This window comes from Nomia melanderi, chromosome 12 (genome assembly GCF_051020985.1).
Source record: "Nomia melanderi isolate GNS246 chromosome 12, iyNomMela1, whole genome shotgun sequence".
NCBI lineage: Eukaryota > Metazoa > Arthropoda > Insecta > Hymenoptera > Halictidae > Nomia > Nomia melanderi.
The window spans coordinates 14,693,668-14,710,435 of NC_135010.1; the positions used below are offsets into that span (position 1 = coordinate 14,693,668).

General features: G+C 56.5%; 1 protein-coding gene across 8 annotated transcripts in view; it reads left to right on the plus strand.

The window, feature by feature from the left end:
• The window catches only part of pnt (ETS transcription factor pointed), a 127,175-nt gene that overhangs the window by 73,038 nt on the left and 37,369 nt on the right, over positions 1–16,768 (plus strand). The window contains exon 1 of one of the 8 annotated variants that reach the window (XM_076372699.1): positions 8,973–9,272. The exons of the other annotated variants lie outside the window; for them this stretch is intronic. Within the exon in view, the coding sequence (XP_076228814.1) occupies positions 9,167–9,272 (106 nt within the window). The 5' untranslated portion in view covers positions 8,973–9,166. Of the gene's footprint in view, positions 1–8,972; positions 9,273–16,768 lie in introns of those variants that run through there. 8 annotated transcript variants of the gene reach the window in all.

The window sequence follows — 16,768 nt, forward strand, 5'->3', positions numbered from 1 at the left end:
CGCTGCTCCTCTTCTCTCTGTCCCTCTTGGCCGGCCGTAGGTGTGCGCTGGTCTTTCTCCGTCGTTCGCACGGCCGGACGAACGGTGGACTTTCACGCAACGATCCGCGTTCCGATGTGCCGCAATAATTGGCGTCGTTGCGAGAGGGAACCGATGTCGTCGACGAGCGCGCGCGGCCCGGCCGAAACCCCCGGCGAGAAAGCGAGCGCGTCCTTCGGTGATTTCACGCGTCGCGCCACCCGCGGGGAACGTTACGCGATCGACTGCGGTCGCGTCGATCGGGATGTCCCGGTGTGTCCTGTGCATGAAACGTTTATCCCGAAAGTGGCTCGATTCCACTTAAAGAAGACGGAGAACCCATTAAACAATGAGAAGATTCTTCGGAACAAACCGTTGTATCGATTAACTCGATCTTTTTGAAAATGGACTTAGGTAACTTGCAGAATAAACGGCTCGACTTTTTGAACGCCGTTGCGGTGCGATTCATTTTCCGCCGATAGTTGTGCACATTATACTCTCATCTAACGATGTTTCGTTTATGATACGCAGACCGCGTGAAACCTAGCGTACAAAGGTATAGCTGCAGCAAGTCGCGCAGTTAACAGGTTAATTACTCAAGTAACGAAATACTTTGATCCAAGAAACTAGAGTTCGGTCGAGCAACAAACTATGCGAACACACGGATCCTAAACAGAGGCGTGTCCTGCGAGGAATAATGCGCTCGGCAAAGCGCATAACACGCGTATTCCCGCGGAATCGAAGTCTCTGTATCGCGATCCAGATTGGATCGGTGTTCTCGGATCCCATCCGTTTACGCGCGATCTCCATTGTCGGACGCGAGAGAGGCAGTGGTGGTTGTGCGGCGGCGACGGTGGTGGTGGTGGCGGCACAGGAAAGAGTTATGGCCTGTTTTCCTAGGTGATAGAAGGTGGAGCGCGCACCACACCACCTTCTCCCGTTCCAGCGTGAACGAGGCTCGCTCGCGGTGCGCGACGTCACTTCCTTTACAGGCTCTCCTTCCATTTTTCTTTCTTTCGCGCTGCGCCGAGAGAGAAACGAGAGGAACGGGCAGCGACAGAGAAACAAAGCTAGAGAGAGAGAGAGAGAGAGAGAGAGAGGTAGAGAGAGAATGAGAGAAGGAGAGGGAGAAGCGGGAGGTGGATCGAGGGATCGAGCAGCTCACCTGCCCCGCTACGGTCACTCGACTTCCGGTAACCCCGAGCGGGAGAGCGCATGGCCCACGGCCACGTAACCGTGACTTCTTCTCGTTAATGCTTCCGCTCCGGTTTTCTGCACGATTTCGTGGGGACCGTGATTTCTGGACGCTCGGACTTTCTCGTAGCGAATCGATTGAACGTCGAACCACGCGGGGGTCGCTCCTAAATCGAATTATTAGGATTCTCTCGTCTGCAGGACGAATATTCGACGATTCTGTATCTCGGTTAAACTATTCGGTATTGTATTCGTTTTGTGTACTTCACTGCGTGAAATCGCGTTAACTATCTCGTCTAAATTGCCTTCGCTCTGTTGGCTAATTTTGATACGTTCATTAATATAGTTAGTTCAAGACGCAGTGTAAGAAGTGAATATGAACTTCATCAAGCTCAATGATGCAGCGTGCACTCTAATGCTTCACTCGGATTTCGAGCTTCTTGTTTTCGGTTCTTCGAGAAAGCTGTCATAAACCATCTCGAAATTACACACGTTCCAGATCGGTGCAAGTCCACACTATATCAATGTATCCCAACACTCGTTCTCTCGTATCTAAAGTGAAACGTGAAAAACGCCGCAGTTTCCCAGGGAATGCTCCCCGAGATGCGATCCTCGCGATACGGAAAATTGGACGCATGCACGGGTACGAGATTCCATCCGGGCAGTAGAAAATGACGACGAATTAATCCCAGCCCGACGAGGTTGTATAAAATTCCGCAGCGACGCGTGTTCCGCGGGCTCTCGATCGGCTCCGCTCGTCTTCGGGAGCGCAGGCGATCGACGCGGCAAAGGGGGGGCAGCAGAAAGACGAAATAAACGAGCGAAAAAGATAGGTGTAGAGGCCGGGGAGGAAGCGGCGTGTTACGGATAGGCTATCCTACGGTTCTCCGTGGAGCAGTTTCCAGCGGCGAGGAAAGGAGCTAGCACGCCTCCGTTCCCTGCATCCATCCTCCCTTCCTCGCTCTCTTCTTCGTGCCTTATAAGTTTATGCGTTCTCACGCTCTCCATCCCGCCTCCGTTAACTACACGTCGCGCGCCTCTCTCGAACGATCGCCTCCCTTTTTTTTCGCGGTCTCTTAACACTGGGTTTGCGGACATACAGTGTAGTTCGTTCTATCGTTCCTAGAACAATCGAGGTTCGTTCACTCGGCGTTACGGAATCCTGACGTATACTTCGAATTCTCTTTAGGTGCGCCGAATCTTGCATAGAAAACTGCACTCTTCCTCTCTTTGTTCCTTTGATATATTTCCATTTATCAATGATGTTCCATGTAACAGTTCTCGTAAACAGTGGACATCTCAATTTGTAGACAATCCCGATATACCTCTCCGATCCATCAAAGTGAAACCGCGTAGCCACTGTCACATCGCGGTTCCTCCGTCGCGAAGACAACGCTCGATCCTCTCCGGGAGCAGCTGTCCGAAATGGAGAAGAACCGTTCCGAGCACCGTGGATGCTGCGATCAGCGTCGCGGCTCTCCGCCGGCAGCTTCCTAGTTATAATAAACGGCGTAAAAAACGGGGCAAAAACCTGCCCAGCCTTCGGCGAAGCGTACAGCACCGAGCCGGCAGCTTCTGCTCTCTATCAGCGCGACCGTTTCCCTCTCGCGGTCTCCTTTCTCTCTCCCTCTCCCCCTCTCTCTCTCTCTCTCTCTCTGCGGCTGTGTCCCTCTCTTCGTCGCTCCCCTTTCTCCCGATCACCGTAGGTGTCGGCCGGACAAGCTCCGGTGCCAAGCGCAGCTTCCTTCCTCCTCGCGGCCGTCCTCTCTCTTCCTGCCGCGGAGTCCGCGTTCCTCGATCGTCCCTCGATCGTTCCTCGCCGCTCCTCGTTCTTCTTTATCATCCGGTGTCGTTTCTTCCCCGTCCGTTCGCGCGTCTCTCGGCTTATTATTCCCGGTAATCCCGGTGTTTCCGCGTACGGCTAATGCTGCCGGGATCACAGAAATTGCCACGGCACGTCGCCATCCCGATACGAGTGCACGTCGAGTTGAAATACGTGCGCGATTACGGCGAAGTGTTACGCTCGCTAGAGGGTAGAGCGGCGAGAAGAATCATCCGCCGGGTGTTCCGTTTATAGTTTCCATCGGCGACACGCGTACATTAACAAACACAGCTGTTTTGTTTCAAAATTCCACGTATCGATCGTGCAAGGTTTAACATTACGAAACTTTAGGAACTTGCTCGAGAGCCACCCCTCGCAAAGGGTTGACGCGTCCGTGGAAACAATGAACTCAGTGACTAAACAAACCTCGAGGAGACACCGACTAGACCGATCGTCGGATTTGGCGAATCCTCGGATAACGGTTAGTAGTCCAGGCCAACCGAGCGGTCTTATTGCTCGTCTCTCCTCTCTCTCTCTCTCTCTCTCTCTCTCTCTCTCTCTCTCTCTCTCTCTCTTCGTCGCCTCCTTCCGCCTTTATTAATATCCACGGGCCTCGTTGTTCGACGGTTACGATTTTCTCGCGCCGCCTTCCGGGTTCTCGGCCGTCCGCGGCCGAATAATATATCCGCGCCATGCTGCGCGCGGATTTCTCAATGAACCGGCCGGCCGGCCGGCCGGAACTCGGACCGGCTATTTCCACGAGGCGCGCGCCTCGAATCGGCAGGACTGCCCCGCTACCGTTTCCTCGGCCGATATCCGCTCCGATCGAGAAATCCCGCGTGGGCAGCGAGGTATCGCGGTCGAATTCGTTCCCACGGCCGATAGTATAAACATAGAACCAGTTCACGATTAGCGAATAAAAAGAAATCGGATCAACCTGCCGCCGCTCCTTAAACCGCGCGGCTGCCGGCGGCTCGTTCGCGCCTCCCCGTTATGCTGCCTAAAAGCGCCGTCGGTTCGTACAATCGAATCGAGCGCGCTTATTTCATTTCAATCAACCGTTCCAGTACCTAACGGTCGCGCTTCTTCGTTCCTCTGTCTAAACTCGCTGGCCAATCAGTTTCTACGCGCAAATTATGTTTGTTCATTTGTTCTTTTAACGATTTACTTTTATCATTGGCATCGCCTGCTTGGAAATGGAATAACGGAACGATCGCGCTACTTACAATCTTCTGAAAATAGAAAAGCGCCATTCAGTTTCTAAACTGAACTCGCTTTTCGACCCTGATTTCGCCAGTGAACAAATAACAAGAACAAGCAACGCGGAATTAATTTGCAGGTACCGTTCCGAAATATGCGTTTCTATCGCGTTCCTCTACATTTCTATTCCAATTCGCACCGCGTACCGAACAAATCGAGTACCGCAAACCGATTCCCCGGTTTCACTGAACAGCGAAGGAGTTAATAACACACGGCGACGTCGAATTGGCTCCGAAACTGGTAGAAATCGTTTCAAACCGCCGGCGAGCTGCGGGTTCTCGTTTTTCAAGCGGAGATCGAGATAGATTCAACAAGGAACCCCCAGGATCGCGGATCCTGGTCCCCTCTTATCGTATATTCCCCGCTGAGCCGCGAATTTATCGCGCTCGCGGCGAGTCGCACCTGTTGCGCACGATTAGGAAGCTGGATCCAGCTCCGAGAGCCAGGTCCCCGAACGCCGCGTCGTCTAATTTATCGGTCGACCGGCGGCCAACCGGTTGGGATAATGGGCCGGGACACCGCGGACGCGCTCGCAACTTTGTAAAACCCAGTTGAAACGCGCCCAGGGTAATAATAATCGGGCGCGTCGATCGATTTCAGCTCTCCGCGCCGTTCGAACGGTTTCCCGGCGAGCAGCCACCGTCGCGGACCGCTAATTGGCTAATTCGCGCGACGCAAGCCGCGGAAACTTTCCGCGCGCGCGAAATCGTCCCTTATCTATGCAAATGGCCGGAGATTCAGCGCGGGTTCGATCCGATTTGCATACGTATCGCGTCGAACGAACGCGTTCCGGGAACGATGCTTCTGCCGTCGGTTGAGGTAAAATGCACACGAGCCGAATGTTCCGCATCGGCGATTGTTTCCGCGTAACGAAGAAACGAACTTGTCGCGAGAACGACGAGCGTCGCAAGTTAATACTCCTTAGTGTGTAGACGATCTTTTCGCATGCATTATCGCGTATAAAACGTGGTATTCTATAGATCGTTAGACTCTGGCTCCGCGTTTTCTGTAATCTAAGTGCATGTTACTCTATGTAAGAAACTATTCCTGGAACTGCTGCGCTTCAGCCGACTGTTCGACTGACGACGATCGAGAACCTCCCCTTAAGTCCAAGCTCTTCAGCCTAGACGTCGATATTCGTTGGATTCGAGCAATAAGTTACGTTACGTCGCACGTATCGGCGGGATCTCGTTGCTGGCATGCGCGCAGGCTCGGAGATTTCCGAAAAATCCGAAAGAAATGTGGCGTGAACCGGTGGCCGGGTATCGGGGCGAGTTTATGAATGGCCTCGCGGTCTGCCGGAAACGCGCGCGTCCCGTAAGAAATTTTTAGCCTCGCCCGGGAGCAAGAAGTTTCACATTAATCACGCTCGTCGCTCGGCAGCATCCTCGGCCCCGCGTTTCAACGGCACTCGGCCGGTGGAGGGGCGCGGGAGGAGGGAGGAGGGAACAGAGGCCGGGAGAGTAGGGACAGCCGGGAATTACCGACGTTGTTAAATAGTGTTTGCGTTCGAGCGGCGCGCGTAATTACGTGCCGCCGAATGCTGCGCGTTCTCTCGTCGATCGTTCCCGCTGAAACGGGGTCTGCGCGAGCGAGCGATATTACGCGGCCGCTTCCGCGCGAGCCGAACCTGAATGAAACTTCTCCGGCGGCGATGTTTATCGCCGCTCGCGGGAGAACGGTCGATTGCGACGCGAAACAACCTTCGTTGCGCAACGCGAGCCGGCCACGTTGCTGGAAAAGGTGTACTCGCCGTTGCCAAAGCGTAACGAGGTTTTCGTTTCGTTTCGTTTCGTTTCGTTTCCACCGCGATGAAACCGTTCCCGTTAGTCATCGAAGAAAGTATCGTCACGCGGATCGCGCTCGAAACGCGTGCAGCGAAATGGGAGAATCCGGTTCGCGGATACGTTGAAACTCACCGGTCTCCGTACAAACGAGACCATCGGAAACGATCCTTCCGAAGGTTATCGGATTATCGGTTATCTACGCGAAACGCACTGGAAAGATAAGTTCCTCGGATGCACCGGTCGAGCGAGTACTGTTAGCTCGTCTTCGACTCCGTTTCAACGGAGAATCGGTAACAAAGCGAGTCCGACAATCGTACGCGCAACGATAAGTTTCGCAGATTTGTCCGTTGGACACGGAAGATCCGCTCGTCACCGACGAAAGACTACCGCCACCTCCAGTCTCTCATTTCCTCCGGGTCGTCCGCGCAAACACGAAAGGCAGGAAAATTCGGAAGCGTCCGAAAGCGAGTTCCCCGAACGCGCGTTAGAGAAGAGGCTCCGCCGGGGCGATTCCGCTGGCGTCGCGACGTCAGAGCGTCCGCGGGAAGGAGGCAGGAGGAAGATCGCGGCCGCGGAGTGCGGCGGAGGCGGGTGGGGGCGAAGGTGGTCGGAGGCAGGCAGAGGCAACCCGGTTGAGACGCGCGGCATGAATGAACCGAGAGCGGGCCGAATGAAGGAGCGAGCGGGCGTCGGCGCGAGAGTGTGGCGCGTGCGTGCGAGGCCTCGTACTCGCGCACACAGCCGCCGTCGCCCGTGAGCGGGTGGAAGCGGACGGCGGCGCGAGAAGAGAGCCCGAGAACGGAGAGGAGAGGCGAGCCGTGCCGCGGCCGAGCGAGCAAGATGAATGGCCGCGGCGCGGCGGTTGGACGGCGACGGACGCAGAGACGGAAGCCGCGCCGGGAACCGGAGCGAGGAGGACGGAGGAAGCGCGCAATCGATAGAGAAGCGAAAGACGAGCGACGAGGAGAAGAAAACGGAGCGGCCGAGTGGTAGGAGAGAGACGAGCGCGCGGAGCGTCGCGCGCGCCGTCGCCAGTGTGGGTTCGCCGCGTCGACGGGAGAGTATTCATTCATAAAACTAAGCGAGCACCGAGGCTAGGCGAGCGAGCGTGCACCGCGATTGGTGGGGACCGGGAGACGCTCTGCTCTTCGGAGCCTCTCTTTTCCTCCGAGTACGTCCGTCGGTTCGTTGTCTCTTTGTCCCGGAGCCATCGGTGTCCGCCGATTTTCCCGATCTCTCGAGGATCAGTGATCACCGCATCACCGAGGACGTCGACGTTTTGTCGAGCGAGATCTTCGACGTCCAAGGCTGCGCTCCAAGGATAGACACCGGGGACCGTCGAGAACGGACCTCCCCTGGGTCCAGGCGATTCAGAACGGCGATCGGACGATTCGGCGATCGAGCGATTCAGGGACTCGGCGATCCAGCGATCCAGCGATCCAACGACTCGGCGGCACGAAGGACAAGGAACGAGCTCGCGTCCACCTCCGCCGGCTCAGCCGCCCCACCTCGCCGGCTCGAATAAACTCCGGATCCCCTCTCGCGGCGCGTTGCCTCTCGGCGTCTTCCTCTCTCGTTCTTTCCCTCCACCGCGCACGCACGCACGCACGCACGCGATCGGCCGGTCCTCCTCCTCCTCCTGCACCTCCTCCTCCTTCGCCTCCTCCTCCTCCTCGTCCTCCTCCAGCCCGGAGGACGAGCGTCGACGGTCTCTCGCGCTCGCGAACTCTTCCTCGGCCGGCTCTCCTCCTCCAGCGTTTTCCTCTCGTTTCCTCTCGTTTCCTCTCTTTTCCGCCGTTTTCCTCCGGTGCCCTCCGCGCGGCGCCGCCGCTGCCTCTTGTTCGTCTTCTTCCCCCGGGCACCGGCCCTCCGCCTCTCTCTCCTCGCGCGCGTACGCACTTACCTGCGGAACGCGGTCGTACGTGCTCGACGGTGGTGGCGCTTCGGCTCGACCGACTCTCTCCGTGGCGCGCGCGCGCTCGCTCGCTCGCTCGCTCGCTAGCCCGCTCGATCTTCGATCCCTCGATCCGCTCCGAAAAACCTCCGGCGAGTCGCGGCCCGGTGCCGCGAGCGAGTTCTTCGAATCGCGCGTCCGTGGTGCCCGCCGCCTTGGTTCGTTCCCCGGTGAGTGCGCGCGACGAAGAGGAGCAGTAGGTGCGTCAAGAGAGCGAGTGTTTGCCAGTGCGACCCGGCCGACGCATCCCGGTCCCGAAAGACGAAAGCCGACCGGCGAACTGGAGCGTGTCCCGGACCGAGGCGTCCCCGTATTTTCGGAGCTCGGCCGCGTTATTAGGCCCGCGATACGCGCGCCCTCCTCTCCTCGCCGCCGCCTCCTGGAGCGGTCGGCCGCCCCCTACCCTCGCGACCGAGTCGACGAGTCGCCGAGTCGCCGGTTGCGCAAGCAGGTATTCGGAAATAGCCCGCGGGTCGCGGTTATGAATTGATAGCAAACACATGCTGGACGCGGCGCTCGCGCGGGGACCGGCTTCCTCGAGCGGCGACACGCGCCTCCCGGCCTCGTGCTTCCTCCTCGCATCCGTCCCGGACCAGTTTCTTCGCGCATCGTTTCACCTGCTCCACGGTACCGTTCCTCTTCGACCGGCACCTCGGGACCAGAACGTTCGCTCGGGCGCGTCGAGGAGAACGCGACGGTGTTTCGGGTGCTCGCGCGGCGCGAGCGGCTCTCCGAGTTCGCCGGAAGCGGCCGCGGAGTGATCCGAGAGCGCGATGAGCGGCCGGCTTTCGCGTGCGTAACGCGCGACGAATCCAGTGCGAGAGGCGGACCACGGTTTTCGAGAGCTACTCGAGAGTGTCGTCTTCTTCGGATCAGTGTTCGCCACTGCCGCGGCGTTCAGTGTCGGCGAACGCGGCCGCAACGTTCGATGGCTGGACGGAAGATCGACGGCGAGGAGGCAGAGTAGGATCGAGGACACGCCGATCGCCGAGCATGGGATAGGACCGCCGCGGACAACCTGGATCGCCGCGATGCCTTGACCGCCGGGACCCATCGATCGCGACTACACGGGACCGATCGACCCGTCTCGCGCCGGTGTGATATGCGCGCGCGGCCGGCGATCGCTCGTGCATGTACGCCGAGCACGCGAGGACACCACTCATGCACGTTGACTACGGCGGCGACGCTTATGCCGGAATGGGAATCAAGGCCATGAAGTCCTTTGCCAGGCCCAGAGGTACGGAACCCACCCAGCCGTCCCCTTTCTTTACCGAAGCCTTACCCGTCGTTACACCTTTTGTCCGATGCTAGGGGGAACGGTTAGTAACTTCGCGCGCTACCGGCGTCGCTGAACCCTTCGGCTCGATACACGTTATCGGTCTGTTAAGGATTCTTCCTTTGTCTTCTCGTTTTCCACGGTTAATCGTCCGCCGAGGTCGAACCGCGATTCGTATCGGCAACCGCGTGCATTCCGAATACTTTATCTTTCTCCTGCATCTTTCGTCGATTCATCCTCTACTCTTTCTTACTCGAAAGAGAAAAACCGGGAATCTCGACTCGACTCGCTTCCAAATTTCAGTTCGCGCTCGAGCGTCCGCGTCCCGCTCACGGAACTTTTACAGTTACTCATGAATGGGGAGCAGCCGAGTCGCGAGATCGCGTCCGACGGCTAATCCTCGTGGCACGCTTCTCGCTCGGGCTTAACCCCGACTCCCGAGGCCGGCGGATTAACGCGACGACCAGTTTACGGGCTCGCGAACGTGACTCCGAGCCCGAGCGATCGCGGCAGATGTCGTCGACGCCAACCTGCGTCCCGGCTGCACGCGCGCGCGCGCGCGAGCGAGCGCTTCCTGCAGTTGGAGGGACTCTCCCCGCCGATGGTGGGGGCCTGCTCCTCGAGGAGCGGCCGACCTTTGACCCTGACACGCTCCCGGTCCCTTCCCTTCGCGCGAGAGCCCCTTCCCCCACTCGAGAAGCCGGCTTTCTCGAAAACGGAAACCCCCTGCTTCTCGAACTCGACCGTTCGCGTTGGATCCATCGAATGCCTCGACTTCACCGATTTCCGAGTTCTTTTTCACAGTCATCGACAAGACGACTGTCTTCTCCGAGGAATTAGTAAAGCAATTGAAACGACTCGATTTAAATCTGAATACACGCGCTCTCAGAGTTCCCATAGAGTACCTCGAGGAAACGGCGCTTCCCCGCGAGGAGGATACATCCGTTTCGAAATTCCGTCGAACGATCGATGCCCGATCGTCGTTGCGAGCACACGCGGAAAGGAACGCCGCTCCGTTTTTTCTTCTACGCAATGCACCGTTACAACTTGGTTATAACAGCAAGAACGAAATACAGTTATTACGAAGATTGTTCTCGGCCGGGCTTATAAACGCTCGCGAGAGCGTACGCGTACGGGTCCCGCAGTGGTCGATTAAATTCCGAACGGAACGATCGAAGGGCTCCTTAAAGGGGGCGGCGTAAGATTTCTCAATTTTCGGGAACCGGATCATTTCTCCGGGCGAAAGGAGAGTGCGCACTGTTTCCTCTCCTCTCCCGTGCGAGTCGAACGCGGTCGATCGGGCCGCGCGCGAGTCGATCGCCGGAGAGGGGCGGAGGGGGGGCACGAATTATTTCTCGGGAGGCATTAATATCCGCGGCGGTGCGTGCACGGTTATTTATACTGGGAGTTTTGCTCGAAGTGCATCTGCTGAAACGCGGGTTAATGATAAATCTCACGGGTGGATTACAGCGGTGCGCGCGGTGCGCGCGAGCCGAGCGGGCACGGCCGAGCGAGCGTACCCGGCCCTAAGTAGGGGATATATCTCGAGCGGAGAAGCTATCCGACGATGCTGCCTCTTCCTGGCAACCGGTTCCAGCGAATGGCTTGATCCGTTTTGTTCATGTAGATATCACCGAGCCCGAAGAGTGATTCGCGCGCGACTCTCTTTCCACCTGGCGGCTAGAGCCACTCTCCCTTGAACATCGGCGCGCCGGTCGCGATCCTCTCCTAGCGGATCCGCGAGATCCGAGGTCTCCGCGGAATTCTATCGAGATCCCGTCGATCCCTACGCGTTCTGTCGCGTCGAGCGTTTCTCTATTACCCGGCAACCCTGTGCAAAACCGTCGAATCGTCCCGAGGATCTCGCGAATTAATAACAGAGCAGGCGAGGGATCGCCGCAACGTAGCATTTCGATAAGTTCTCGAAACCGGTAGTAGCCGAGCGACGGCTGCCCGTTCCCTTCTCGAGGAACGCTCGACTTTCGTCCCGCTTACCCATTAGCGTTATTGATCATCCGAGGCAGGGCCAGGAACGAGAGGAAAGAAGGGGAGGATATGGAAAAAGTCGGACGATCGCGAGATCTCGCGGCAATTTCACCTTTCCCGTCGCCGCGGCGCACGCTCGAATCCCTCCCGTCGAATCGCGGAACAATATATGGCCGCTTTCTATTAACCAGTTAACAGCGGAGTTTAGTTTTGAAGGATCTCTCGCCGGCTGTGCAACGGAATCGAGCAACGGCGAGCGTACACTTCGAACGCGCAGCAGATTCGAGTAACGCGTATGACGAAACATTGGAAATCCATCGACAGTTGACCGGTTGCAAGTCCGGTCGATCGAATCGATCGAGGCCGAGTGAGCGTCCAGTCCGATCTCTTCTTCCCCGGAAACTCTCGGTTTTCAGGCTCCGCGATCTCCTCGCGCCGCTATTTCGAGTGTTTGGCAGAGCTTCTAGTCTCCAAAGAGGCGGGTCGCATGCACGCGCTCCAGATTTCGGATCTTTGATCTGCTCGGACCTCTGTCCTCCCCTCGTTAGTTGACACTAGAACTACCGAATTAGTCGGATTAACACACTCCCGATTCCTTTCGCGATTATTACAAAGACAGCAGACGCTTCTCAGAGAAATTACCATAGAGATCCATTCGATAACGCGCGAGCCGAGTCGCGAGTCGATCGAACACTCGCTAGACGTCCCAGAGTTCCCATAGACGAGTCCGGATACGTCGATTCAGCTGCCAAGTAATTCGAATTTATCCCCGAAGCTGTCGTTCCATAGAAACGTCGATTTCGAAACGGCAACCGCGTCGGTCCGCAAAGTTGCTCGAGCTTCGTGGAATAAAGGCGACCGAAAGAACTAGATCTCCCCATCCCCCGATCCGTTCCACTTATCGGGGATCGATTCGCCGCCACGCCCACCGAAAGCGGGACGCTCGAAATTAGCGAGCGTTCGCGTGTAAACGACGCCACTCGCGTCTCGATCGGTTCGTTATCTCATCGCGCGGCGCCCTTCCGCGAGCGACGCGGCTCGTAGCCGTGGAACCGGGCACCGCGCCCGTTAATTAGCGGCGCACTCAATAATATTCGAAGCTCCCGGCGGGTTTTCTCCGCCGGTGGAAAAGCTGCGGCGCGGCCTTGTAACGAAGCGCGCCGGACGATAACCGATTCACCGTAATCGGCTGTTTTATCTGGCACGACCGGGGAGAGGCGAAGCCAGCCCCGGCTAATCAGCCGCGGTACGATAATTGGTCCATGGGACTCGACAAAAGTATCAAACGACAGGAACTTAAAGGCAGCCGGAACGGCTCCGTTTTCAATTACCACCGTAAAGTTCGCTTTTAAGGGCCGCCGGCCCGCTCGAATTCATTAACCACCTTCCCCGCGTATCGTAGTCGCAATTTATCTCTTAATTATCCGCGCATTTATTCGGGGAAATCGCTGCTCCCCGTCGCATTAAGAGAAAGGTCGACGTCGCCTCGCGAGCGTACCGATACGCCGAGACTGTCCGGCCGACGGATCGAACGGGGTTTTTCTAACGCGAGAAACGAAAACGGAACGAAACGAACGGGGAACACGAATAATTTCCGAGGATTGTTTTGCGCAGTCGGGCGAAACCGGCGGTGCGCGCGGTCGCGGTATTGCTCGCGTCATCGTCGACGGATCCGTCCGTCGCGGACCGCCTCAGGAAGTCGGCCAGGCATGCGTCGACGTTATCGCGGGACGCACACGTCGGCTTGGCCCCGTATCTCGGCGAAACACGCGGCCGTTGATAATCGTCGGCTAACAATGCCCCGCTACCACTTGTTGCTGACAGTCCGGCTGAAAATCTTCCTGGTTCCGCGCCGTTCCCGCGGCCGTTGATACGTTATATGCTCCGGGCGGGCCGGCGTCGCTCTATCGTTCCGTTTCATCGGGATATAGGGTTTCAACGATCCGTTTCGCGTCTTTTGCAGTTTTCGCCATCCGACAGCCGCGTCGAGTCGCCTCGAACACGCATTCTTCGGATGCGCGAGTCTTTTACGCACTCACGCTTTCGTTCGTTACCCGAGTCCGAACGACAACGTTCGTCCAGGTTCAAGGATCAATTTCCATTCGATGTACGCGGTAGACGGGAGAACGTTAACGCGTTAAGCGCCACGAAAATCTTAAGCGTTTTCCCATAGAGTTTGTCTTTTGTAACAAAGAAAAGTAGGAATACTTATGAATTCTTTGCAACGTTTGCGTTACACTATTATCAACTTAGTTGCCTTATTAAACATTTTTATTTCGCATCGGTTGTCTTGTATGTTACGACTGTTTTTTAGTCATTCAGAAGCGTCAGTCACCAGTGGCTGACATGGCGCTTAACGTGTTAAGGGATCGGTCGCTGTGGAAAATCTTCGTCTCTCCCTTATTTGAAAATCGCTTCGAACTCGCATACCCATTTACCCAACAATCCAACAATTAAATCTAGCTCTTGCAGTAATCACCAACGAACGTTCGGCTATCGAAGCCAACCTTTCCCGAGACATTCTGTTCACCGAAATAAGGGGCCATTACGGTTCCCAGTTAAGAATCATCGAGCAGATCCGAACGTGCCCGAGCGATACGAGAAGAATGTAAATTGCCGTGCGTTGCTAGCTTCCCACAAGCCGCGTCTCGTTTCCAGCCGCGCTGCGCGGCGGCCGGGCACCGAGTCCCGCAGCCGATTATTCACTCGCGGATCGCGGTATATATTTTCCGAGTTTCCGCCCCGTCGTCCATTCAGCGGACTCAACGACCTCGCGGCTGGTATTAACACGTCAGGTCTCATACTTTCGCCGATTAAACGGGACTAATAATTAACCGCAGCGCGGCCGGTGTCCGGCGTTATCTGGCCGAGACACGCGGCCCGCGATAATCGGCGGTCCAACAATGTTGCCGTCGCTTGTTAACATCGCGTTATCGGCTCGCCAGTGGAGCAAGGATCGTTCCGCGCTGCTCCTCGCGGCAGTTATCGGGACGACTGATCGCCTGTGACGCCGCAATCGGGATCGCCGTCGCCGTCGTCGTCGTCGTCGTCGTCTTTTTTCCTGGACGATCGGCCGGCCAATAGATAAACCGTGGTCGCGGCGTCGCGCGACACGATTTCCGAACCGCGCCGGCGGTTTGCGGTGAACACGAGTAGTCGCTGGATCGCTTAGCTTGTAAATTAATCGCTGCTTCGCCTCGGTTCCTTCGAACGAGCCTCCGCTGTCGGACGGCGACCGATGTTTAGCGAAACAGCGCACGGAAGCTCTTCCTCCGTGTGGTTTGTTTATAGTTTCGATCGGTTGCGCGTGACCGTGCCGACGAATGGCGAATTAGTATCAGATGAAAATCCTCTAGCCAGTCGTCCACCGATCTCCCTACGATCGCAACCGATTCCGTCGCGAAGCATCGGTGTCTCATTAGCAACCGTCCTAATCGCCGGGAACCAGTCGCAATTAGGAACCGCAGGGTTCCTTCGCCCTCCCTTCTCGGCAGACGAGCGACCGAGGGCGTAGCCGGGAATCCCATCGGAATCTGGCGCACAATCTGCTGGTGGCTAGATAAGATTTATCTCGGAGAAGCCGGAGAGTCCTGGTCACCGTATCTTTCGAGGAAAACCGCGGCCAGCGCGTCCTTGCTTCTTAACTACACAGGATGTTCGAGTGGAAGTTACGGGAACCGGCGATAACGTATCCATCTCTAGCCGTTGACCATACGAGAACGGCCGGGATCAGCCACTGGTTTTCCCCCGTCCCCAGGGAAACGCGTCCCGCGAGATTAGCGCGTTAACCGCCACGAAAATCTTCCGGCGTTCAGGCGACGCTTATTCCTTCGCAGCAAAGATAAGTACCGACGATTATCAATTACTGGCGTCACGATACTTGCGCTATTATCAACTTACTCGCTGAACGTTCCCGTTCAACGTTCATCGCATCGCATACTGTTGGAACTTAATATTCCTTAATGTCTATACGATCTTCTCGAACGAGCACACTTTACTCCGTACGTGCTTTATCGCGTATACAACGTATTCTATAAATCGTTACACTCTGGTTCCGAGTTTCCTGTATACAATACAACTGTGCGTATCTCTACGCGAGAAACTATTCGCGAATACTGCGACGCGCCTAAACCAACTGTTTGCACTGACGACAGTCCTCACTTTGCGCCCTTCTCTGGACACTTCGGGAGAAACCTCCCCATAAGCCTGAGCACTTCAACCTAAACGCAGTATTCTCGTTGGACAGCGACACGTATCACAATCGTTCCCAAGTAACGCATAAACGTCGGTCGTCGACGACTGCACGGCAATCTGCGCGTTAAATATAGCCAGGGGCGGGCCATCCCCCGTTCCGCCCGAATTTCCACGCCGCTAGGGGTGAACCGTCGCGTCCCGCCTGCCCTCGAGGGGTGGGTGGTTTCGCCGGGGCGCGCACTCGGCGAGCAACAGGTGCGGCGGGTCACGTGGACGCTGAACCCGGCAACGGAGCCGCGGCGCGCGCGAGATCGGATTACCGATCGAACGGACACGTCGCTCACTCGGCGAATAATTAGGAATTTTCTAGTCCCCGGGGAAAACGGAGAACGGCGTAAACTTTCCAATTCCCCGGAGAAAATTGTCGCCCGGCGTTGCGACACCGATCGGTCTTTTAATACGTTTTAATCATCGGTGCGGATCACGAACGGCCGGAGTTTCTAGGATCGGCTAAAACTCGCGGGGCAGCAGGGGGACGGGGTGGGCAGAAATGTCGGGAACGAATCACGGGTCACGCCGCGAATGACTGACGGCCACTTTCTTGCGTGCGAAACGCGATCGGCGTTCTCTTTGCGGCGCGTCGGGCCGAGGAAAGGGGTTGCCGTGGGTGTATCCGCGCGAACGGCCAGACGCCATAATGGAATCTTTCCCATGGAGCCATTGTGTCGCTCCTGCAAACCGCTTCGGTCTTTTGTACGCCTTTAGCGCGACGCTGGAACCACCGTCGCTTCGGAACGATATTATTCCTCTCATTGTCTTCGCGTTGCTCGTCCAAGGGACCTCGTCTTCTCGCAGACGTGATTTTTCTCCTGACAGAGTCCATTCGGTTCTCGTTTCAGCGTTACGAGGATCAGTCGAAATTTCAAGTTACTACTTCCATAGATATTGTGAGAAACGAATGCTTCTCAGAGAAATTGAAATCGATTTGCACATGTCTCAACTGAAATATAGGCCGAAGTCTCGTTGAACACGAAACAGTCGATTTTGCCGCTCGGTAGTTCTGCTGTAGTCGAAATTAATGTCCATATCCATATCAATTGCATATCAAGTATCGCGTAATGTAGCTCGACGTCGGATATATATGATAATTAAACTCGAGTTTCGTGATCGTTCCGAAGACATCGGGACTGAGGAAGATTTTGGAGGCGCGCCGCGCGAGCCTAGTAGTTTGTTCAGGACAGCTGCCGCAGTTGTTTGGCTGCAGAGTATATTCCAGA